This window comes from Anomaloglossus baeobatrachus, chromosome 9, assembly GCF_048569485.1.
Source record: "Anomaloglossus baeobatrachus isolate aAnoBae1 chromosome 9, aAnoBae1.hap1, whole genome shotgun sequence".
Taxonomy (NCBI): Eukaryota; Metazoa; Chordata; class Amphibia; order Anura; family Aromobatidae; genus Anomaloglossus; species Anomaloglossus baeobatrachus.
Window position 1 is genome coordinate 44,434,628 of NC_134361.1, and position 24,084 is coordinate 44,458,711.

The following is a 24,084-nucleotide window of genomic DNA, read 5'->3' on the forward strand; positions in this document are numbered from 1 at the left end:
CAGGTTCCCTTTAAAGGGGTTTTCTACAGAAGAAAGTTCATTTAAAAGTTGATTTTAATCCATAGATCTGGGAATAATAATAATTTCCTCAATTGAATGTGATTAAATAAAATATTCCTGTGCTGAGATATATATCTTATATACGTGCCTCTGTTATGTGCTGTGTAATGGCCGTGTCTGACCGTACAAGAACATGGTCTGATCATACCACTAGTGATGAGCGAATAGTGAAATATTCGGGTTATTTGTACCGAATACCTAGTACTATTCCAGTATTCGTCACGAGTAACAAACCTAATGCAAGTTAATGGGGAACCTGAGCAACTTTCTTGGAGATCTTTAAAAAAAAAAAATGCTCGGGTTCCCCATTGACTTGCATTGGGTTCAATTTTCACGAGGAATGCTGGCATAGTACTGGGTATTCGGTACGCATAATCCAAACCCGAATATCTTACTATTTGCTCATCACTACATACCCCATCTCCTGGGCCAGGGAGAAAGTAAAAGAGAGTATACAAACAGCAGAGGATCAGATAACAGCTGATTCTTTTTGTGAGGTAAAACATTTAGCTTCCTGTTTTTGAAAAGTTTTACCTCACTGAAAGAATAATTTGTAACCCCATGCTGTGATGTCTGTATACTCTTTTGCGTCCTCCCCGGCCCAGGAGCTGTGGTATGATTAGAAAGACCATGTCTCTGTACGGTCAGACACAGCCATTACACAGTACATAGCAGGACACAAATATAAGATTATCTCAGCACAGGAACATTTTTAATTTTTTTTTTAAAAAAACACATCCAATTGTGGAAATTATTATTATTCCATTATCTATTGATTAAAATCAACTTTGTGAAAAAAAAAACATTTTAGGCCTCCTTCACGTCAGTGATTCCGGTAAGTATGACATCCGTTTTCATATGTACCTACCGGAGACACAAACATACGCAGACCCATTAAAATCAATGGGTTTGCGCACACATCAGTGTTTTCTTACGGACGTGTGTCCGTGTGTTCCGCATGGAGACAAGTCCATTTTTCTCCGGCAGCACTGATGTGATCCATGTGACACGTAACGGAGAAAAACACATGTCTTTGAAATAAAATTGATTTTCTATACTCCCCTGGCTTCGGCACTGCTGTTACTTGCTTCTGGGTCCTGCTCATTATGCTCATTGCATATTCACTGCATTGTGGACCCAAAAGCTGCAGCGCCGGAGACGGCAGGGACAGACGAGTATACCAGCTCATGCTGTCCGTGTGCTATCTGGATGTCACACGGATAGCACAGGGACAGCACACATGTGCCAAAATCACGGTACACGGATGGGCCATAGGCACCTTCAACACGGCCATGCAAAACACGTTTTTCACGGACGTGTGAAGGGGGCCTAAGGCCGGAGTCACTCTTGCACGAGTCTCGCATCGCATCACCCGGCACGGCCTGCCGCTCTCCGGACAGGGGCGGGTCAGCTGCATGCATTTCTATGCAGCTTACCCGCTCCTGTCTGGAGAGTGGCAGGCCGTGCTGGGTGATGCGATGAGAGACTCGCGCAAGAGTGACTACAGCCTAAAACAAAGTTTCAGCTGCTTGCACCGGCATTGGTTAAAGGGGGATGTACCAAGTTTGTAAATTAATCCCTACAGGAGGGATAGTAAATAGGTTCCTGATCGCTGGGGGTCTGACCTCCACTGATCTCATCAGCCCCCTGATAATGAAGTGGTGGTCCATCAAGCGCACTTTTGCTCCATGGTAGTGCCGAATTTCGGCCAAACTCTGCAATTCGCTATCTCTGGAGGTCCAGTAGAGAACGCATGGCGCGGAGGTCTGCATGATCACCCATGGCGCCAGTTAGCCCTGATTCTCCACAACTTGTCCACTTATCCTATGAATAGAGGATAACTTCCAAACATCACTTGAAGGTGAAGTATTCAGATTATTGCAGAGTACCTCTATCCTGGTGATACGGATGTGCACAGCACATGACCTGGGATGATACCAGCTGAGCCGGATGAAGGAGCCAAGGTAAACCGCTGCCATGCACCGACAGAAAACCTCTTCAACTCTAACAAACAAGTCACTGCCAAGACAAATAATAAGCCGCCTGACCCCATATTGCCTGAACTTTCTCAACTGCACTCAACTTTAGTTTTTTTTTGGAGGCTGATAGATAAGGAACCACCAGACTGCTACAGCTTGTCTCTCAGATAACAGCGAGAACACTGCCATCCCCTCAGCAGCTGGCATAGGGGATAACTTTTGGGTGGGTGGGGGTCTGGTCACCGATTGGCAGAATGGAGAACTTTTGTTAGACCCTATTAGATTGGAGCAGCAGTGCTTCATACATTCCCTATGGGGCTGCTAAGCGCAGCTTTTTCCACAGGCTCCATAGAGAATGAATGGGCGTCCGACCTGCTCCGACATTTGTAACTGGGATTAAAATTCTCCACCAAGGACAAAGCATCCCTAATCTTACGATCGGTCCATACACAGTCGATGGCTCACCGATCGTTAGATGGACAGCGATCTCTCAGGACCCCCATACACAGTCGATAGCCCACCAATTGTTACATGGTCAGCGCTCTCTCCAAACCCCCCATACACAGTCGATGGCCCACCGATCGTTAGATGGACAGTGATCTCTCAGGACCCCCATACACAGTCGATGGCCCACTGATCGTTAGATGGACAGTGATCTCTCAGGACCCCCATACACAGTCGATGGCTCACCGATCGTTAGATGGACAGTGATCTCTCAGGACCCCCATACACAGTCGATGGCTCACCGATCGTTAGATGGACAGTGATCTCTCAGGACCCCCATACACAGTCGATGGCCCACTGATCGTTAGATGGACAGTGATCTCTCAGGACCCCCATACACAGTCGATGGCTCACCGATCGTTAGATGGACAGCGATCTCTCAGGACCCCCATACACAGTCGATGGCCCACTGATCGTTAGATGGACAGTGATCTCTTAGGACCCCCATACACAGTCGATGGCCCACTGATCGTTAGATGGACAGTGATCTCTCAGGACCCCCATACACAGTCGATGCGCACTGATCGTTAGATGGACAGTGATCTCTCAGGACCCCCATACACAGTCGATGGCGCACTGATCGTTAGATGGACAGTGATCTCTCAGGACCCCCATACACAGTCGATGGCCCACTGATCGTTAGATGGACAGTGATCTCTCAGGACCCCCATACACAGTCGATGGCTCACCGATCGTTAGATGGACAGTGATCTCTCAGGACCCCTATACACAGTCGATAGCCCACCAATTGTTTAATGGTCAGCGCTCTCTCCAAACCCCCCATACACAGTCGATGGCCCACCGATCGTTAGATGGACAGTGATCTCTCAGAACCCCCATACACAGTCGATGGCCCACCGATCGTTAGATGGACAGTGATCTCTCCAAACCCCCCATACACAGTCGATAGTCAACTGATCGTTAGATGGACAGAGATCTCTCAGGACCCCCATACACAGTTGCTAGCCCACCGATCATTAGATGGACAGTGATCTCTCAGGACCCCCATACACAGGAGCGCTTGGCCATTCCTGTGTTCTCTATGAAAGAAGCGCAGTCAGAGCTCATTTCCGTGCCAAAGAAAACAATCTGAACTAAAACTGGTCAGTTCCATCTGTCCAGCAACATCATATGCAGGGGGACAGTCAGGAGACCCCGATACATACTAGATGACTGTCGAGTTTGGCCGACTTTAGTCTAATGTGTATGAGGGTCTTAAAATCACGGCTGGACAGATCCTAGGTAACAGATTTGGCGAGAATGTGCCCCAGCACCACATCAAGTCCAGAACCCGACCTTCACAAAACCAGAGTGAAGCCCCTTCATAGAAACATGACATCCTCCTGATTATTCACATTCCTCCGATGACAAAGCCCTCCTGTTCTTACTCCAGGCCTCGGTATTGCACTGCTGTTACATCACACAACGCTCCCGAGGCCCCAGGGATGAAATCAGCCAAGGAAAAGCCACCAACACACACCTAAACACCACTGCAAAAATCCCCCTGATGTAAGCCCCTGCCGCTCAATACACACCAGGCTAGGCCGGAGAAGGGGCAGTGCAGGCAGCCATACAAGCCATCACCCAGCTTTCCCAGGGACAGATAAACCTAGGAGGCAAATTCAATTATTATTTCCAGGTGAGGTGGTAATGCCCTGTGCCTACATGGGTGGCAGACCCCCGAGCAAAGGACACTGCAATGGGTAAGATCCTAATGTTGCCAGTGACATTGCGATGGTTGAGACCCTAATGATGGCAGTGACACTGTGAGGGGTAAAGCCCTAATAATGGCAGTGACACTGCGAGGGGTAAAGCCCTAATAATGGCAGTGACACTGCGAGGGGTAAAGCCCTAATAATGGCAGTGACACTGTGAGGGGTAAGGCCCTAATAATGGCAGTGACACTGCGAGGGGTAAGGCCCTAATAATGGCAGTGACACTGTGAGGGGTAAAGCCCTAATGATGGCAGTGACACTTCAAGGGGTAAGGCCCTAATGATGGCAGTGACACTGCGAGGGGTAAGGCCCTAATAATGGCAGTGACACTGCGAGGGGTAAGGCCCTAATAATGGCAGTGACACTGCGAGGGGTAAGGCCCTAATGATGGCAGTAACACTGTGAGGGGTAAGGCCCTAATTATGGCAGTGACACTGCGAGGGGTAAGGCCCTAATGATGGCAGTGACACTGCGAGGGGTAAAGCCCTAATGATGGCAGTGACACTGCGAGGGGTAAAGCCCTAATGATGGCAGTGACACTTCAAGGGGTAAGGCCCTAATGATGGCAGTGACACTGCGAGGGGTAAGGCCCTAATAATGGCAGTGACACTGTGAGGGGTAAGGCCCTAATGATCGGCTGCTATTTAAGCAATCCTGCATGTAGACATCACCTGCCACTCTATATAAAGGGCGAGCACACGTGGCCATATAGGGGCTCAGTGTGTCAGGGGGGCCGTGTAACCCATCCCTGAGTCATCCGCATCGCACAAACTCCTCACACAGCAGAGTCAGGACAGAAGATCATTACATTTTGCAGTTTTCTGAATCATATAATGCAATGTAAACAAGTATAAAACCAAACAATAACAGCTGCAAACACATCAATGCAAAATGTCACGTTAAAAGTGGTCCCTGATCTGCGGTGGATGACATAGAGCAGATTCACATACATTTTATAGAGAAAAGTCTTAGTACAACTTGTATTTCATTCACTGTATGAGTCCAGTGGGCGGTCCTACTCCTGATTGTACCTGCAGGGTGATACTGGGAAGCCTGTCAATCGCTAGTAGCTCCGCCCACCGGACTCAAACATCAGAGAGGTCAATGAATAAAGTACAAGTTATACTGAACCTTCTACAATCCTAGACATCGTTCTGCTCGGCTTCTCCTGCCCTACACCAAGCTGTCCACAGATCACACGAAGAGGAACCCTCATTTTCATTTTTACTCTATTACCCAATAGTAGATGTAAAAACAAGAAATCTGCTTCTTTCTCCTCCAGGACTGAGCTTTCAGTCTCAATTCCTGGGTAAAAATCAGCATTCAGAGAAGGCAGTAATTACGTTACTGATATAGGTGATGGCAGTTGGTGCTGATAAGGTTCTATGTAGATAGCAGTGGGAGGAGAGGGCGGAGCTGTGTCTAGCTCCTCCCTCCATATAGGAGATGGCAGTTACTGATAAGATTCTATGCGGAGGGAGGGGTTAGAGATGGAGCTCTGCCCCACTTGTATCTACATAGAACCTTATCAGAACCAACTACCACCTCCTACATGGAGGGAGGAGCTAGAGGCAGAGCCCCACCCCCTCCTCCCTCTTCTATCAACATAGAACCTAATAAAAAAAAATACCATTTCCTATGTGGCAGGAGAAGCTAGAGGCCGAGGGAGGAGCTAGTGGCAGAGCTCCGCCCCTCCTCTATCTACATTGAACCTTATCAGCACCAACTGCCATTTATCTCAGTAATGTAATTAATTTGTCTTCACTGGATACAGATTCTCCCATGAATTTTGTAACATGAGTGAAACATCCAGGAGGAGAAAAAAAGCAGATTTCATTGATAAAATATAAAGATAAATTACAAAGATTTTTATTTTCAGGTGTACTATTGATTTATGAAATAAAAAATATAGTGATTGAATCTGTCACCAGGTTTTTGGCACCTGATCTGAGCTATAATATATAGACAGAGATCCTGATTCCACCGATGGGTCACTTACTGTAGTTTTGATACAATCACCCATTAAGCAGCAGTAATTATCATTACGGGACTACTACGTGCTGCAGGTAGTCCAGCATATTTATGAGCAGTGTATAACCCCTCCTCCAACACTGATTGGCAGCTTTCTGATTATATTGTATATGGGCAGAAATCTGCCAATCAGTGTTGTGGTTGGGGTCAGGGCCGTTTCACACATGGATTCGGCGCACTCCAGTACAGTGTGATACAGTACAATGGCAGCACGACAAGCTCTGGTCACATGCTGTCATGTGACCGGAAGTTGTCGAGCTGCCATGGTACTATATCACACTGTACTGAGGTGCGCCGAATCCAGAGAAAAGCCGGATGTGTGAAACGGCCCTTATAGAGCTCCACATTCAGATAACTGCTAGATCTGCAACAAAGAAAACATTGATTTTATGAAAATGACAACAAACAGCTCAGTAAGTGACACATCGCTGGAATCAGGGTCCCTGTCTCTACATTATGCTGCTCTCAGATGGAGAAGCAAAATCCTGGTGACAGATTCCCTTTAAAATGAAGGTTACCTTTAAGGCCCCCTAACACATTACACTTAGGTCGGCCAATTTCTTCAGACCTGGCCCAACCATCTAATGTGTATGGGAGGGGGCCACTGCTGACTCCTGGAAAGAAGGATGGGGCGTGTTGAATTTCAAAGCCCGATCCTTCCGTTCGCAGAGACAGCAGCTTACTCCTCTCTCCCCATGGTGAAAACATGCACATATGTAGATGGTCAGGAGTATTAGAGGTCGGACAAATGAGCGATTCGATTTGCGCTGTGTTGTCACTTCTGTGCAAATCGAATTGCTCATTTAGTCTCCGGCGCACATGGTCCTGACTACCTTCCATTTGGCAAGTTGGCTCAGATCAGGGGGACCAGGCCCCTCTGATCTGAGCCAACCTGCCAAATAGAAGGTAGTCAGGTCAGGGGAGACTCCGCGGCCGGCCCGTGGGAGACCCACCAAAGTAGCATCATAGAAAGTAACATTTAAAGGGGTTCTCCTCCAACACAACAATTTCACCATCGATAATAGAAAACCTCTGGGGAAGAGGCGACTTTGCTCGCACAACATAAAGATTGAAACGTCATGGTCATCCACTATCCCACCAGGGCCATTAACCTATGACCCCCGTTAACTTTTTTTTCTCAATTTTATGGAATGTGACCAAAGTCGCCGACTACACAGAGCTGGGGATCATGAAGCCCAGAGAGGGGGGAAAAGAAATTGGGGAAGGGAAGGGAAGGGAAGGGGTGGTGGTAGTGGAGCAAAAAAAATCCTTTAAGTGGCGCCTCCTGCAGGTCACTCACAGAACAACATGGGACAAGGGAGCACAGGATACAAGACTTAACCCCTTCACGACAAGGCAATAAAATCACGTTAAAATTACAGCCATTATTTTGTAGGGAGGGGAGAAAGAGGAGGGGGGGGATGGGGTGGGCTCGGAGGGGTTAACTTAAAGGGGCTCTCCTCAGCCCCCCCCCACCAATACATGACATATTACACTCAGACATTATTATAGAGCAGCAGATTATAAAGGTGTCGGGAAGGACACAGACACGACATAATGGCACAGATTCCCCGCGGGCAGCCCCTCTGCCCAGCCCAGCCCCCCACTCCAGACCTGCGGACACAAGGCTTACTCTACACACACACTGGCACGTTACTCGACCTTTCGGCGGGGAGGAAGAGGAGGTTGTGTTCACTTTCATGGTTTGATGTTGGGGAGGAGGATTCATGGACACTGGTGCCCTCCACGGCCATTATACACCATTAGACTTATGTCACTTGGCTACATCACATGAATCCACGTGTGGTTTGCACTGTAACACGGCGGCCAGGTGGGCTCACTGCGGCCCCTCTATAGACACTGGCCTCGGGTGAGGTGGTGTGGATATGAGGGGTGGGGTGTGGGGGGTATTGGAGGGGCCGCGAGTTCCCTGGGAGAGAAGGTGAATCCGTGTGTCGTGGCGCAGTGAGAAGAATACAGACTCAAGATGGCGACCGCTCAGGACGGGGAGGAGGCGGCTCTGCCCGTGACGTCACAAAGCCAACCGAGGCCGCTCTCCGAACGTGACGCGCGCTCTCGGTTATTTCCGGAGAGTGGGCGCGGGGAGCGACGCGATTGGTCAAAATGGGAAGGCAACCAATAGGAAAGCTCTATAGGGCGGGGCCTAGGGAGGTGGAAAAAGGCGATTGGAGGAGTTAGAATGACGTCAGGACGCAAAGCTTTCTGGGCGTTGTAGTTTTAAAAAATAAAAAGTTTTTCGTAGAGGAAGAAGATCGTGTGTGACGGCGGGTTACACCTGTTGCAGTCAAAATGGCGGCGGGTGTCCTCCAGGGAGATATGTATCTGCCCATAAAGGAGGCAAGAGCCGTCCCTGAATCTATGGAGAGATTTTATTTTTTTCCTGAGTTTTTTTTTTTTTCTTTTTTTACTTGGCATTTTCTACTTCAAAATCTCAGCAAAAAAATAAAGTGTGTGTGTATATATATATATATATATATATATAAATAAGAAATTAAATATAATTATGTATATAAAATATATATATATATATATATATATATATATATATATATATATATATATAAAAAAATATAGATATTTTATGTATATTATTTATTTTAAATATATAAATTTATTTACATTTTTTTTATTTATATATATATATATATATATACATATATATATATATATATATATATATATATATATATATATATATATATATATATATATATATGTCTTAGTCTGCACAAACCTACCTGCTAAGGCAGGTGCACCTTCCCTGTATCTAAGGAGAGAATTGTTTTCCTGATTTTTTTTTTTGGATTTTTTTTTTTCTATTTTCTGATTCAAAAACTCCAGTAAAAAAAAAAAAAAAAAAAATCTTAGTCCCCACAATCCCAGTCTGCGCCAAAATAAGCTTAACCCCTTCACTCCTGGACTATTTTTTTTCCCTGCGTCTCTTCCATTGTTTTTCTTCCAAGAGACGTAACTTTTTTTCATAATCATGAAAGTTTGGGGTTTTTTTTGTTTTGTTTTGTGCAGGATGAGTTTTGGTCGTAGATAACGCCATTCATTTTATTATAGAAATTAACGGAAAATAAGGATTAAAAAAAATCATAAAACTTGGGGCAAAATGGTAAAAAAAAATATTTAAAATCATTACAACTTTTTTTTTTTTTTATCGGGCTCTTTGTGGGATTAAAATGACTTGGAACTTGCAATTATAGAGACACCAAACATGTAGGTTTTTAAAAAAAAAAAAAAAATATATATATATATATATATATATATATATTATTTGTGCCTTTTATCAAATTTACAACTTTCAAATATATTCTAATTTTTTTGTGTCTCCTGTTTTCTGAGAACTTTTGCTTTTTGTCTCTGGAGGATGTGGCCTGTCGTAATCGCTTATTATTATTATTATTATTTTATTTATTTATTTTATTATTATTATTTCTTTATTTTTTTCTTTTGGACTGTGCGGCTCACAACAAACAGCAATTCTTGCATCTGGATTGTTTGTTCCTCTTTACCTTATGGGCTAAATAATTTTATATTTTCATAGATTAGAATTTTACACCCAAGATTTTGTTGATTTTTTTTTTTATTTTCCTAATTTATTTTTTTTAATTTCCTTCTTTGGAAATCTGAGCTGAGGCAAACATTTATATTGTTTTGGGTTTTTTTTTATATGTATTTTTTTTTTTTTTAGTCATTTCATCACTTGCACTATATAATGAAATATTTTGGCGTTTTCGTAGGAATACCCGGTTTGTTGATGGGTGCCACTGGCGGCCAAGGCAACCCACCGGGACCCCACAATATGCTGTCGAGACCCCGCAGTATGCCACTCAAAGGTATATTCTGGTTCTAGAAAAATCCCTGCTTTTCAGCTGCAGTCTTAGGCCACATTCACACGTTCAGTATTTTAGGCCATGTGCACATGTTGCGTATTTTAGGCCACGTGCACTCGTTGAGTATTTAAGGTCACGTGCACACGTTGCGTATTTTAGGCCACGTAAAAATTTTGTGAATTTTAGGCCACGTGAACATGCTGCGCATTTTAGGCCATGTGCACATATTCAGTATTTTAGACCACGTGCACACATTGAATATTTGGTGAGTTTTTACCTCAGTATTTGTAGCCAAAACCAAGAGTGGGAGATAAATGCAGAAGTGGCGCCCGTGTGTCTATTATATTTTCCTTGTGATTGTTCCACTCCTGGTTTTGGCTACAAATACTGAGGAAAAAAATCTTTCCAAATACTTAATATGTGCCCATGCCCTAAAATGATCATTATGTGCATGTGGTCTAAAATACAGAACGTGTGCATGTGCCACAAAAAAACCCACAAAACCTTCCTTTACTCACTTTACCCAGGTCCAACAATGAGTCTCCGCCGCTGCTCCTGGTGTCTGAAGCGCTGATGTCAAGTCGACAGCGCTGCAGCCAATCACTGAACTCAGTGGCTCATGCTCTCAACTTGTGCAGAGATTCTGACCTCAGTGATTGGCTGCAGCGCTGATGACATGACATCAGCGCTACAGCCAATAATTCCTGGGAGCAGCGATGGAGACTAAAGGCCCTGTCACACACAGAGATAAATCTTTGGCAGATCTGTGGTTGCAGTAAAATCATGGACATATTGTTCCATTTGTACACGGCCAGGAACCTGGCACTGATTGTCCACAATTTCACTGCAACCACAGATCTGCCGCAGATTTATCTCTGTGTGTGACAGGGCCTTAACGGGAGTAAAGCACCATCTGTTTTGTTGTTTTCTAAGGCTATGTGTCCACGAGAGAATGTTGCTGCGGATTTTTCTGCATGAAAATCCGCGGCTTTCCCGCAAAATCCGCACCTTTTCAAAGGTGCGGATTTTGGTGCGGATTTTTTTTTTTCTCCCAATTCTGAAGCCAAAATCCGGATCAAAATCCGCAACAATAATTGACATGTTGCAGATTTTTCTGGATCAAAATCCGCACCAAATCCGCCGCGGAAAAATCCGCAGCATGGGCACAGCATTTCCAAAAAGCCATAGAAATGGCTGGGAAGTGCCGCTGCTGCAGATTTTCGGAAAATCCGCGGCAAAATCCGCGCATTTTTCGCAGCGTGGGCACATAGCCTAAGGGTACTTTCACACTTGCGTTGTTTTCCTTCAGTTGCAATCCGCCGTTTTGGAATACAGCGGAATCCGTTAACGGATTCCGCTGTTTCCCACAGACTTGTATGGATGACGGATTGTGCCAAAAGTACCTGCGTTGCTTCCGCTAGCCGACGCTGCGTTGCTTCCGCCGAGCAGAAGGAACGCAGCATGTAACGTTAAATGCTAGCGTTAAAATGACGCCGAGCGGCGGATTCTGTTACATCAGTCAATAGTTATAATGGATCCCTATGGTGGCGGATTCCGTTGCAAAGTGCTTTACAACGGAATCCGCCGCTGGATTCCGCTAATTTCTACTGAGCATGCCCAGAATGAAAAAAATGGGAAAAAAAAAACAAAAACGGAGCCGACGCATTCCGTTAGACGGACACCTAACGCACGCCAAACTGATACAACAGGTCCGTTATTTCACAGGAAACAGCTAACGGATTCCTGTGAAATAACGGACCCGTTGCATCCGTTGACAACAAAAAAATAACGGATGCATCAAAACGACGCAGCAACGGACCCAGCGGATTCAACCCAACGCAAGTGTGAAACTAGCCTAAAGTAAGTTGAAAACCAGATAACCCCTTTATATGCTGTCGTCCGAGCTTGACAGTGGCATTTAAGTGGTTGAATTGTTTTCTTACTCCTTTCCATTGGGATTTTACTTTGCTGCTTATATGAGATTTTTGTAGTTTTCGTTTTTTTTAATCTGAAGACTTTTTAAAAAACGTGGCTCACTTCAATAAAGGAGAACCTGAAGGAAATTGCTGTAACATAGGCACCGTCACTTCAAAAAGGCTTTAAAATTCATGCAAAAAAAAAAAAAAATATTCCAAAAAGGCATCAGGAAATAAAAAAAAATTGCCAAAAAAGAGAAGTTTTTGCTTGAAAAAAGTGGTGGTATTTGAAGGCCTCAAAAGCCTTGTGTGCACATAGTCATAGAGGCAGGTAGTGGCTGTACAGCACAGGCGGCACCCACCATGTATGTAGCACATAAGAAACCCGTGCACATGGATGTCAATGGCCAGGAAGGGGTTAGTGATGCAAACAGGGTCATATAATAGCACCATGTGGCAGGGACTTTATGTATCGACTCTTCGCAGGCTTAATCATCGTGTGATCTGGGCCCAGTGTGTCCGACACATGATCACAGATTTTTAGCTGAAAGACGAATATTCCTGTTTGGCCGGAGACACACTTGCGCGTATCTCGCTCGCGTCTCGCATCGCATCACCCGGCACGGCCTGATGCTCTCCAAACAGGAACGTATCAGCTGCATAGAAATACATGCAGCTCACCCACTCCTGTCAGGAGAGTGTGCGGCCATGCGGGGTGATGCTATGTAAGATATGCATAAGTGTGACTCTGGCCTTTCAGTGACAGCAAGCAGAGATCTTAAAGCGCCGAACAGTATAAACTTTTTCTGTTTGAGCTGGAATACTTTATTAACCCCTAAGGCTATGTGTCCACGGTAGAATGTTGCTGCGGATTTTTCTGCATGAAAATCCGCGACTTTCGCGGCAAATCCGCACCTTATTTTTGCCGCGGATTTTGATGCGGATTTTTTTTTTTCCCCCATTCTATACCCAAAATCCGCAACAATAATTGACATGCTGCAGATTTTTCCGGATCAAAATCCGCGGCAAATCCGCCGCGGAAAAATCCGCAGCATGGACACAGCATTTCCAAAATGCCATTGAAATGGCTTGGAAGTGCCGCTGCTGCAGATTTTCGGAAAATCCGCGGCAAATCCGCGGCAAAATCCGCAGCGTGGGCACATAGGCTGAATTCAGGCATCTCTAAGGCTAAGTAGCGCCCGTGCCCAGAGCGAGTGTCGAGCCCAACAGTTTAATCCCTGAATGCTGCGATCAGCGCAATCGCAGCATTCAGGAGGCAGGGAGAGGGATTGCTTACCTATCCCTGGCAATCGGGTCCCTGTAATGCGATTACAGGGACCCGACTGCTGCCATAGTAACCCTGGGTCATCACCATGATGACCCCAGGTTACTGAGCTACGGATCGCTTCACAGACCATGCTGTATGCACAGTGTGTGAGGGGAAGTGCTCCGCTGTAATCCACTGTAGTGATAAAGCATTGCAGGGGATTATAGAAACACAGAAACAATTCACAAGCTGCTTCCTTTTTTAGCAACAAAATCTGCAAGGAAAAAAAAAAAATAAAAGAAGCAGCGTGTGCACAGCAAGTCAGGATTCTCATAGACTTTGCTGGGATGCGGTTTCCTTGATTTTATTGATTAAAATCTGCGAAGAAAACACATGAAAAAAGCCACGTGTGCACATAGCCTAAAAAATGCAGGAAAAAAACGCACAAATAAGTGACATGCTGCTTCTTTTTTTCTGCACCTAAAACTGCAAGGAAAAAAAAGAAGCAATGTGCGAACAGCGCTCCAGAATTGTCATTGACTTTGCTGGGAGAAGGATAGACATGCAGATTTGGGCAACAAACTGCAGCAAGAAGCACAGCAAAAAAAAACGCAGCGTGCGCACAAGGTCAAATATTCTGCCTCCAGAACTGAACATCACCATAATGGACAACTACTCAGAGAATCCACAGGGCAGTACTCGGCGCTGCCGGCAGAGGGCGCAGTTTAGACTTGGAAACTAAAGGGAAGTAGTGAAATGTAAAGAAGACTTTTTTTTTTTAATAAATATTGAAGAGAAAAAAATGGAGCTCCCCTTTAAATCCGTATGTTTGAGCAAATTGGTCAGAATCACAATGATCCACCCTATACACAAGCCGACCGCTCTGGAGTCCAATCAGAACGCGGCAACGAGTCACATGACGCAAGGAGGAAAAGGCGGGCATTAGGGGTACGTCACGTGGTCCGGTCGGCGGGTAGTGACGTCGATGGCCCCGCCCCTTTTTGGCGTCCATTCATTCGGTGTCTCTGGACCGCGAAAAAATGGTGGAAAAGGAGGAGGCGGTGATCAGTGAAGAGGAGGCCGCGCAGTATGACCGGCAGATCCGCCTCTGGGGGCTGGAGGCTCAGAGGAGGTGATTGTAATCTTCATACTGGTCACCGGGCGGTTTGCGTTGTTTAATAGTCACGTGGTCGCTACTGATGCGCATTGTGTGATGTGCTGCAGCGAGTAACCGATGGGCAGAGTGGTACACGTGCTCACTGAGGCGCCAGTGCTCTGTAAACTGTCTAAAAGCGAAGCTAAGGCTTTGTTGCCCATAGCAACCAATCACATCACCGCTTTCACTTTAAAGAAGATGCAAAATGAAAGCTGAGCTCTGATTGGTTGATAGGGTGCAGGCTATAAAGTGAAAACTGTTCTCTGATTGGTTGCTAGGGTGCTGAATACAAAAGGAAAGCTGTGCTCTGATTGGTTGCCAGGGTGATATAGTTTTTCTTGTTTACTTAAAGGGGTTAACCACTACTTGGACTCCCTTGTTTGTTTTATTTATAATTAAACAATTGATTAACCCCCTGTCCTCACCTCTTGCACTGGTGGTGTTGGCGTTTGGGCTCGTGTATCCTTATACTGTGTGAGCCCTGCACCCAGTCAGTGGCCATACTGGGCTGCCGTTCCTGCACTTCCTTCCGAACTGCTGACATCCAGAATTTAGGGGGATTTTTAAGGCTGGCATTACATAAGGAAGTCTTAAATTCCTTTTTCCAAAGTCTCAAGTTAACTCCAATCCATAAGGCTAAGTTCACATTTCCGTTGTTTTGCATCAGTCACATGCGTCGCTTGACGCATGTGACTGATGCGCTGTACAACGGATGACAAAGAACAGAATTCTTTGTCGGACTCCGTTGTGTGTGGGGGGGGGGCGGAACGCGAGGGGGCGGAGTACGAGGTGGGTGGAGCCGAGCGGGGCCGTGGCACTGAGGACGTCAGTGCCGCGGGGACTGCAGGACAGGTGTGTGAGTGTGTGAGTACATGCTGAGTGCGGGAGGGGGCGGAGCCGAGCGGTGAAGTGTCGGGCTCCGTGCACAGCCAGGGTAAATATCGGGTAAAAGCAAAGCAGTTTTTGCTTGGTTACCCGATATTTATCTTGGTTACCAGCGTACACTGCTTAGCGCTGGCTCCCTGCACACGTAACCACTGTAAATATCGGGTAACTAACCAAAGCACATTGCTTGGCAACCCGATGTGTATCCTGGTTACGTGTGCAGGGAGCCAGAGAGCGCATGCGCAGCGAAATCCTACAGATCGCGCTGCTCAAAAAAGTTACATGCTGCGTTGCTCCCGCCCGGCGGTCAGTCAAAAAACGACTGACCGCGACGCAGCGGATGCAACGTAGCATCATCAGTCACAATCCGTCGCTAATAGAAGTCTATGGGGAAAAACTGGATTCCTGCAAAATATTTTGCAGGATACCGTAATTCCTCAAGGCGACAGATTGTGACTGATGCAAAACAACGGAAATGTGAACCTAGCCTAAGATGAGTGATACCTTTCTGATCGTGGAGGGTCGGACTGCGGAGACCCCGACTGTTCCCAAGATCGAATGTCTGCAAGCCGAGAGCCGACTCTGCTGCCCCATCGTGAATGCAGTGGAGATGCTCGTGCTTAACCTCTGCTCCGTTGATTCCTCTACTCGGATTGCTCTCGTCCATCCCATCAAGAATGAGTGGAGCACGAGTATTCATCCTTCACAAGTGGGGCTGCAGACTTCGGGTTTCGGGATTGATGGGGTCCCCACCGGGCATAAAAAACCCACTTTCTTCTCAAGAACAGTGTGAAATTACTTTTATTGTTTACGGCTTGTTGCCTAGGTCACTGTCCACCCCTGATCACGTACAGTGCTTATAAGTTTTAGAGCTTGGAAGCGCTGCTCTGAAGCCGGCCTGGTGGTTGGATCACAGCCTTCCTGCCATTGCACTCCTGCAATGCTGCAGAGACCAGGCTTTCTAATCTACAATAGGGGCACCACAATAATAATAATAAAAACTTTTTTATTATTATTATGTGTCAGTAACGGGGGCACACAATTTGGGCCAACAATGCTGCTGGTCTGAACTGTCAATCATCAGCATCAGGAGGCAGGGGAGCGGTGTGCATCTGGACAGTAAAGATGGGGAAAACCCATTTAAAGGGGTTGTTCATGATTAGAAATATAGGGCTGTTTTCTTTTGAAATAGCGCCATCCCTGATCACCAGTTGTGAGGGGTATTGCAGTGCAGCTCCAGTCACTTGGCCTGTGTTGCAGTTTCCAGGCACAATCCATGGTCGAGGGAGTATCATTGTTACTGAAAGAAAGCAGCCATGTTTTACTAATTCCCGGATAACCCCTTTAAAGTGTCTCTACACTGCGATCCGTACCCCTCTGGCCTATAGAGACATCCAGTAAGTGTCACCAGGCCACAAGATTGGAGACTGTAGATCACAATGGAGGCTGCATGTGCACCAGTCCCACTGAAAATCCCCTAATAAATGCACTCCAATACCAGATCACACCTGACGCCGTTCTCCTGCGGAGCCCCTCTTGTAGATCAGGCCTGGCTCGTAAGCGCTAGATCATGGGATCACTACAGAACAGGGGTCATTGCACTTGTGCGAGGACCCTTTCAGACAGAACACTAGATGTTTGGTGCAATCGTCTTAATCAGTTCCCATTCAGGTTTACTAGTGGAACATCCTATTTTTGATATCCAGAGTCTGCATTCCTCTAGCTATTCACCTTTTATTCCTCTACGTCTTTCCTCCACAGACTTAGGTCATCTAAGGTCCTCCTGGTCGGGCTTGGAGGACTGGGCGCTGAAGTGGCAAAGAATCTCATCTTGGCCGGAGTGAAAGGCATGACCCTGATGGATCATCGGGAGGTGGGTGATAAGTGCAGCCATAATGAAGTAAAAGTGTTGTAACAGCTCATCAAAGGCAGAGAATAATCAATATGGGTGCAGTGCTCGGTGAACAACAGGCGGAGGTAAGTACACGAAAAAAGAGAAGGAAGACCAGCATCCACCAGAAGAGGACGTCCATAAAACATCACACAACTTTAATCCATTGATTGAAATGCAGATAGGATTAAAACACAATGAAATGCGGTCTACGTGTTTTAGGCAATTATGCCTTTATGTATAACCATGAATGAAACCTTAATGATTAATGTCGATCAAGCACTACCATGCCCTGTACTCGTAACTAGTGATGAGCGGGCACTACCATGCTCGGGTGCTCTGTACTCGTAACTAGTGATGAGCGGGCACTACCATGCTCGGGTGCTCAGTACTCGTAACTAGTGATGAGCGGGCACTACCATGCTCGGGTGGTCAGTACTCGTAACTAGTGATGAGCGGGCACTACCATGCTCAGGTGCTCAGTACTTGTAACTAGTGATGAGCGGGCACTACCATGCTCGGGTGCTCAGTACTCGTAACTAGTGATGAGCGGGCACTACCATGCTCGGGTGCTCAGTACTCGTAACTAGTGATGAGCGGGCACTACCATGCTCGGGTGCTCAGTACTCGTAACTAGTGATGAGCGGGCACTACCATGCTCAGGTGCTCAGTACTCGTAACTAGTGATGAGCGGGCACTACCATGCTCAGGTGCTCAGTACTCGTAACTAGTGATGAGCGGGCACTACCATGCTCGGGTGCTCTGTTCTCGTAACTAGTGATGAGTGGGCACTACCATGCTCGGGTGCTCAGTACTCGTAACTAGTGATGAGCGGGCACTACCATGCTCAGGTGCCCTGTACTCATAACTAGTGATGAGCGGGCACTACCATGCTCGGGTGCCCTGTACTCGTAACTAGTGATGAGGGGGCACTACCATGCTCAGGTGCTCGGTACTCGTAACTAGTGATGAGTGGGCACTACCATGCTCGGGTGCTCAGTACTCAAAACTAGTGATGAGCGGGCACTACCATGCTCGGGTGCTCGGTACTCGTAACTAGTGATGAGTGGGCACTACCATGCTCGGGTGCTCAGTACTCGTAACTAGTGATGAGCGGGCACTACCATGCTCAGGTGCTCTGTTAACGTAACTAGTGATGAGTGAGCACTACCATGCTCAGGTGCTCAGTACTCGTAACTAGAGATGAGTGGGCACCACCATGCCCAGGAGCTCAGTACTCGTAACTAGTGATGAGCGGGCACTACCATGCTCAGTACTCGTAACTAGTGATGAGCGAGCACTACCATGCTCGGGTGCTCTGTACTGGTAACTAGTGATGAGCGAGCACTACCATGCTCGGGTGCTCGGTACTCGTAACTAGTGATGAGCGAGCACTACCATGCTCGGGTGCTCGGTACTCGTAACTAGTGATGAGTGAGCACTACCATGCTCGGGTGCTCGGTACTCGTAACTAGTAATGAGCGGGCACTATCATGCTCGGGTGCCCTGTACTCATAACTAATGATGAGCGGGCACTACCATGCTCGGGTGCTCGGTACTCGTAACTAGTAATGAGCGGGCACTACCATGCTCGGGTGCTCAGTACTCGTAACTAGTAATGAGCGGGCACTACTATGCTCGGGTGCTCGGTACTCGTAACTAGTGATGAGAGGGCACTACCATGCTCGGGTGCTCTGTACTCGTAACTAGTGATGAGCGGGCACTACCATGCTCGGGTGCTCTGTACTCGTAACTAGTGATGAGCGGGCACTACCATGCTCGGGTGCCCTGTACTCGTAACTAGTGATGAGAGGGCACTACCATGCTCGGGTGCTCTGTACTCGTAACTAGTGATGAGAGGGCACTACCATGCTCGGGTGCTCTGTACTCGTAACTAGTGATGAGCGGGCACTACCATGCTCGGGTGCTCAGTACTCGTAACTAGTGATGAGCGAGCACTACCATGCTCGGGTGCTCTGTACTCGTAACTAGTGATGAGAGGGCAGTACCATGCTCGGGTGCTCTGTACTCGTAACTAGTGATGAGCGGGCACTACCATGCTCGGGTGCTCAGTACTTGTAACTAGTGATGAGCGGGCACTACCATGCTCGGGTGCTCAGTACTGGTAACTAGTGATGAGCGGGCACTACCATGCTCGGGTGCTCAGTACTCGTAACTAGTGATGAGCGGGCACTACCATGCTCGGGTGCTCAGTACTCGTAACTAGTGATGAGCGAGCACTACCATGCTCGGGTGCTCTGTACTCGTAACTAGTGATGAGCGGGCACTACCATGCTCGGGTGCTCGGTACTCGTAACTAGTGATGAGTGGGCACTACCATGCTCAGGTGCTCTGTACTGGTAACTAGTGATGAGCGAGCACTACCATGCTCAGGTGCTCTGTACTCGTAACTAGTGATGAGCGAGCACTACCATGCTCAGGTGCTCTGTACTGGTAACTAGTGATGAGCGAGCACTACCATGCTCAGGTGCTCTGTACTCGTAACTAGTGATGAGTGGGCACTACCATGCTCCGGTGCTCAGTACTTGTAACTAGTGATGAGCGGGCACTACCATGCTCAGGTGCTCTGTACTCGTAACTAGTGATGAGCGGGCACTACCATGCCGAATATCCAGTACTGTTCCAGTATTTATCACAAATAACAAACCTAATGGACGTCAATGGGGAATCCGAGCATTTTTTTGAAGATTTCCCATTGACTTGCATTAGGTTTGTAATGCATGATGATTACCGGAATAGTGCTAGGTATTGGTACGAATAATCTGAATATTTCACTATTCACTCATCACTACTAATCACAAAAATGTAAAAAAAAAAAACAACCCGCAAATAATATATGTAAAAACATATAATAAATGACCAAAAATATGAAAGTTCAAATTGCCCTCCTTTTCCCAACATACACAAAATCTAAAAGAAAAAATGTTTGTTTTTTTTATATGTGCGGAATTGTCTGAACTAATAAACAATGTATCCTACATGTTGGGCGCCGACATGGAGAAAAAATTACATACGGCAGAATGACGTTTTTTGTTTTTGAGTCACTTTGCTCCCCTCTAACCCACCTCATAGAAGTTATACAGGGGGTCTGACACGAAGGATAGACAGGGAATCCGAGGGGCTATCCGCATGAATTGCTCCAGGTATGAAAACTACAGGGGGCTGCACATTACAAGAAATGACATGGCTCCTATTCACATGAATGGGCAACAATGTAGTATGGGCGAGTACCAAGTCCTCCAGAGCTAGAGCCACTGCGCAGAGCTGGCATGCAATGGCCGAGTCCTGGACATGGCGTGTTCTCTATATCCACCACTAGGGGGCCCTCATGGCTTTTCAATGATAATCACAGCAGAGACTACAAGACCCAGTTCTCAGGTATGTGAAATATGATGGCGGTGCCTGATCAGCAATTCCCAAGAATACTTTTATTAATGGCGCCCCTCCCAGCAGCAGATCCAGAACAGGGCAGGAAAGGAAAACGGCAAATTCCTTGCGGCTTCCTGCTCTTCTAGGATATTGTACGACTCCTGTAGGCAAAAGTTTCCTTAATGTCTCATTTAATTGAATGAAAATATATTATGATACATACATATATATATATATATATATATATCTATATCTCACGAAATATATCTAAAAATATATAATTATTTTTTTTAATTTTATTTTTTTTAATGTTTTTTTTATATGCTATACATTCCTTAAAGGGAACCTGTCAGCAGAAATTTCACAATAAACCTAAAAGATTCCCGTTCTGCAGCTCCTGAGCTGCATTCTAGAAAGGTTCCTGTTGCTATTCTGCCCCCTTTGAGACCTAAATAAAAACTTTATAAAGTCTTACTTTTTGTATGCAAATCTTTTTTTATGGTCACGGGGGCGGGCTGTCTTGCGTCCGTTATTCGCCTCCTGCCGCTTTACGCCGTCCCCCATTGCTCATTTCCATACCTGAGGACGCCGCCCAGTGCTCCTGAGGTCTCGCGCATGCGCCATGCCACTCTCGTGGGACTGAGCCCTGTGCACAGTGTGACCACTGGTGACGTGATTGCGCAGGCGTGAGATTATGGGCGGCGCTGTGATTGTCATCAAAGTACCCGCCCATAATCTTGTGCCCGCGCTTTTCACCCGGCCTCCACCGTTATGCGGTTATGATCGGTGGTGTGCTGCTCCTCCCATCTATTTCCTGCTCCAGCGAAAGATGGGTAATGGGTGACGTGGGTTGATATGGCCAGCACTTGCTCATAACAGTGGAGGCAGAGGGGAAAGCGCGGGCATGAGATTATGGGCGGGTACTTGGATTACAATCACAGCGCCGCCCATAATCTCACGCCTGCGCAATCACGTCACCAGTGGTCACACTGTGCACAGTGCTCAGTCCCACGAGAGTGGCATGGCGCATGCGTGAGACCTCAGGAGCACTGGGCGGCGTCCTCAGGTATGGAAATGAGCAATGGGGGACGGCGTAAAGCGGCAGGAGGCGAATAAATGACGCAAGACAGCCCGCCCCCGTGGCCATAAAAAAAAGATTTGCATACAAAAAGGTAAGACTTTATAAAGTATTTATTTAGGTCTCAAAGGGGGCACAATAACAGGGACCTTTCTAGAATGCAGCCCAGGAGCTGCAGAGGTGGAATTTTTTAGGTTCATTGCGAAATTTCTGCTGACAGGTTCCCTTTAAGCAGTAAGAGATCAAAAAGAACCGGAGCTTTTAGAAGCAAAATACAAAAGTTTATTAAAGTTAATCACATAGCATTATTTAGAACATGAAACAGACAGTTTAAAAGTTTGTGCTGAAAGGGGGAAAGAACACCCATGAAAAGTGGGACTACAAGGCGAGCTCATAAGTCTATCATAGACATAGGGTTTTTCTTGGCCAGACAAGCTCAATAGTGGGCTATAAGTAGGAGGAAAATATCCAAAGTCTTAGGCCATACACTTACCCATTATAGTTAAGCCTCGCACCTGCGTCTCACGATTCAAACGGACCCAACCGACGCACGTTTCGCATTGCACATCACAGCTTCCTCAGGGCGGGTTAAAATTCTCAGATTCAAGACCGGAACTTATATATTTTTAAGGGACGCTCCCATTGGTCATCCCATGTGTCCATCAGGAGGGATCGTAATAGCGGCGCATGCGCATCACAGACGAGACGTCCACTTCCGCCCTGTCCGGCAATACATAGAGGGAGGGCACCCGGAAATCCAGGTAACCATGGACGCCATACGTCACTACCCTCATCATAGATGCGCCGGGCGAGGCGGAGGGACGAATCGTACCCATGACGGGCATGCGCACTACGATCCCTCAGAACATGAAACAAGTGCTGCAGATCGATGCATAATATACCGTTAACTCTGCATATGCCAATAAGAACGTAACAGATACAATCAGGAACACATCTCGTAACCACAACATGGAAAAGTGAGAATATCAAATTCATATAGAGTATGAACATACATTAGAGTGGGAAATAAGGGTAAAAGAAACATTTATAATAGGAAAAATACACCAATTTCTGGTTCTCCTCAGTTGATAGTAGTCAGATGTTGCACTGCTCTCATATTTTTGTCTCTCTTATTCTTCCCTTTATTTTCATATTATTTTCTCCTCATTTCACACTCATCACTATTCCATGTCTAAGCCACATTATAGATCCTATAAGTCAGGATTGAGAATACATGGTTTTAGAAAACATATAGCACAATAATTAAAGAATTAAAAAAAGACCAACATTTAAAAATTACGAATTAAAAACATTTTTTTTCCCTTTAAGCAGTATAGCGTCCCAGATTCCTTCATTGCTATATATAATATAATATATATATATATATATATATATATATATATATAATATAAAAAAATATATAAAGCCGTGTGTGTGTGTGTATGTCCGGGATTGGCATCCGCACCGTCGCAGCTACAGCCACAAAATTTTGCACACTCACGCGTCTGGACCCCGAGAGCGTCATAGGCTATGTTTCGAGGGGAAATTTTAACCCCGCTCTTTACAGTTATTCGCCAAAAAACCTGCCTCCATTAAAGCGAATGGAGCTGGGAGCCACAGTGCAGCCAGAACTTCAGAAGAATGCGCAGCCACGCCCTTATATGGAATGTTGGCGTGTCACAATGCAGCCAGGGAAAGAGGCAGACACAGACAGGGAAAGAGGCAGACACAGACAGGGAAAGAGGCAGACACAGACAGGGAAAGAGGCAGACACAGACAGGGAAAGAGGCAGACACAGACAGGGAAAGAGGCAGACACAGACAGGGAAAGAGGCAGACACAGACAGGGAAAGAGGCAGACACAGACAGGGAAAGAGGCAGACACAGACAGGGAAAGAGGCAGACACAGACAGGGAAAGAGGCAGACACAGACAGGGAAAGAGGCAGACACAGACAGGGAAAGAGGCAGACACAGACAGGGAAAGAGGCAGACACAAAGAGACAGACTGACAGGGAAAGAGGCAGACACAGACAGGGAAAGAGACAGACTGACAGGGAAAGAGACAGACTGACAGGGAAAGAGACAGACTGACAGGGAAAGAGAGGGAAAAAGAGAGACAGGTAAAGAGACAGACACAGACACGGAAACAGACAGGGAAAAAGACAGACAGGGAAAGAGATTGAGACAGACGGAGAAAGGGACAGAGTTTGAGACAGACCGGGAAAGAAACAGACAAAGAGAGAGAGAGACAGAGAGATAAATACAGAGGGGGAGACAGACAGAGAATGGGAGAGAAACAGAGAGACAGTTACTATCCCGGGCGTTAATACATTCTATTTATACATTCCATCC

The 24,084-nt window shown here is 46.3% G+C and overlaps 2 protein-coding genes across 3 annotated transcripts in view; one reads left to right on the plus strand and one right to left on the minus strand.

Annotated features, from left to right (window-relative positions):
• Positions 1–8,276, minus strand: part of ZC3H4 (zinc finger CCCH-type containing 4) — a 73,498-nt gene extending 65,222 nt beyond the window's left edge. For both annotated transcript variants that reach the window (XM_075323667.1, XM_075323666.1), the window contains exon 1: positions 7,952–8,276. In XM_075323667.1, the coding sequence (XP_075179782.1) occupies positions 7,952–8,043 (92 nt within the window). In that variant the 5' untranslated portion in view covers positions 8,044–8,276. The remainder of the gene's footprint in view (positions 1–7,951) is intronic.
• Positions 8,277–14,305: 6,029 nt separating this feature from the next.
• The window catches only part of SAE1 (SUMO1 activating enzyme subunit 1), a 75,322-nt gene continuing 65,543 nt past the window's right edge, over positions 14,306–24,084 (plus strand). The window contains exons 1-2 of the mRNA XM_075322599.1: positions 14,306–14,464; positions 17,135–17,246. Of these exons, the coding sequence (XP_075178714.1) occupies positions 14,373–14,464; positions 17,135–17,246 (204 nt within the window). The 5' untranslated portion in view covers positions 14,306–14,372. The remainder of the gene's footprint in view (positions 14,465–17,134; positions 17,247–24,084) is intronic.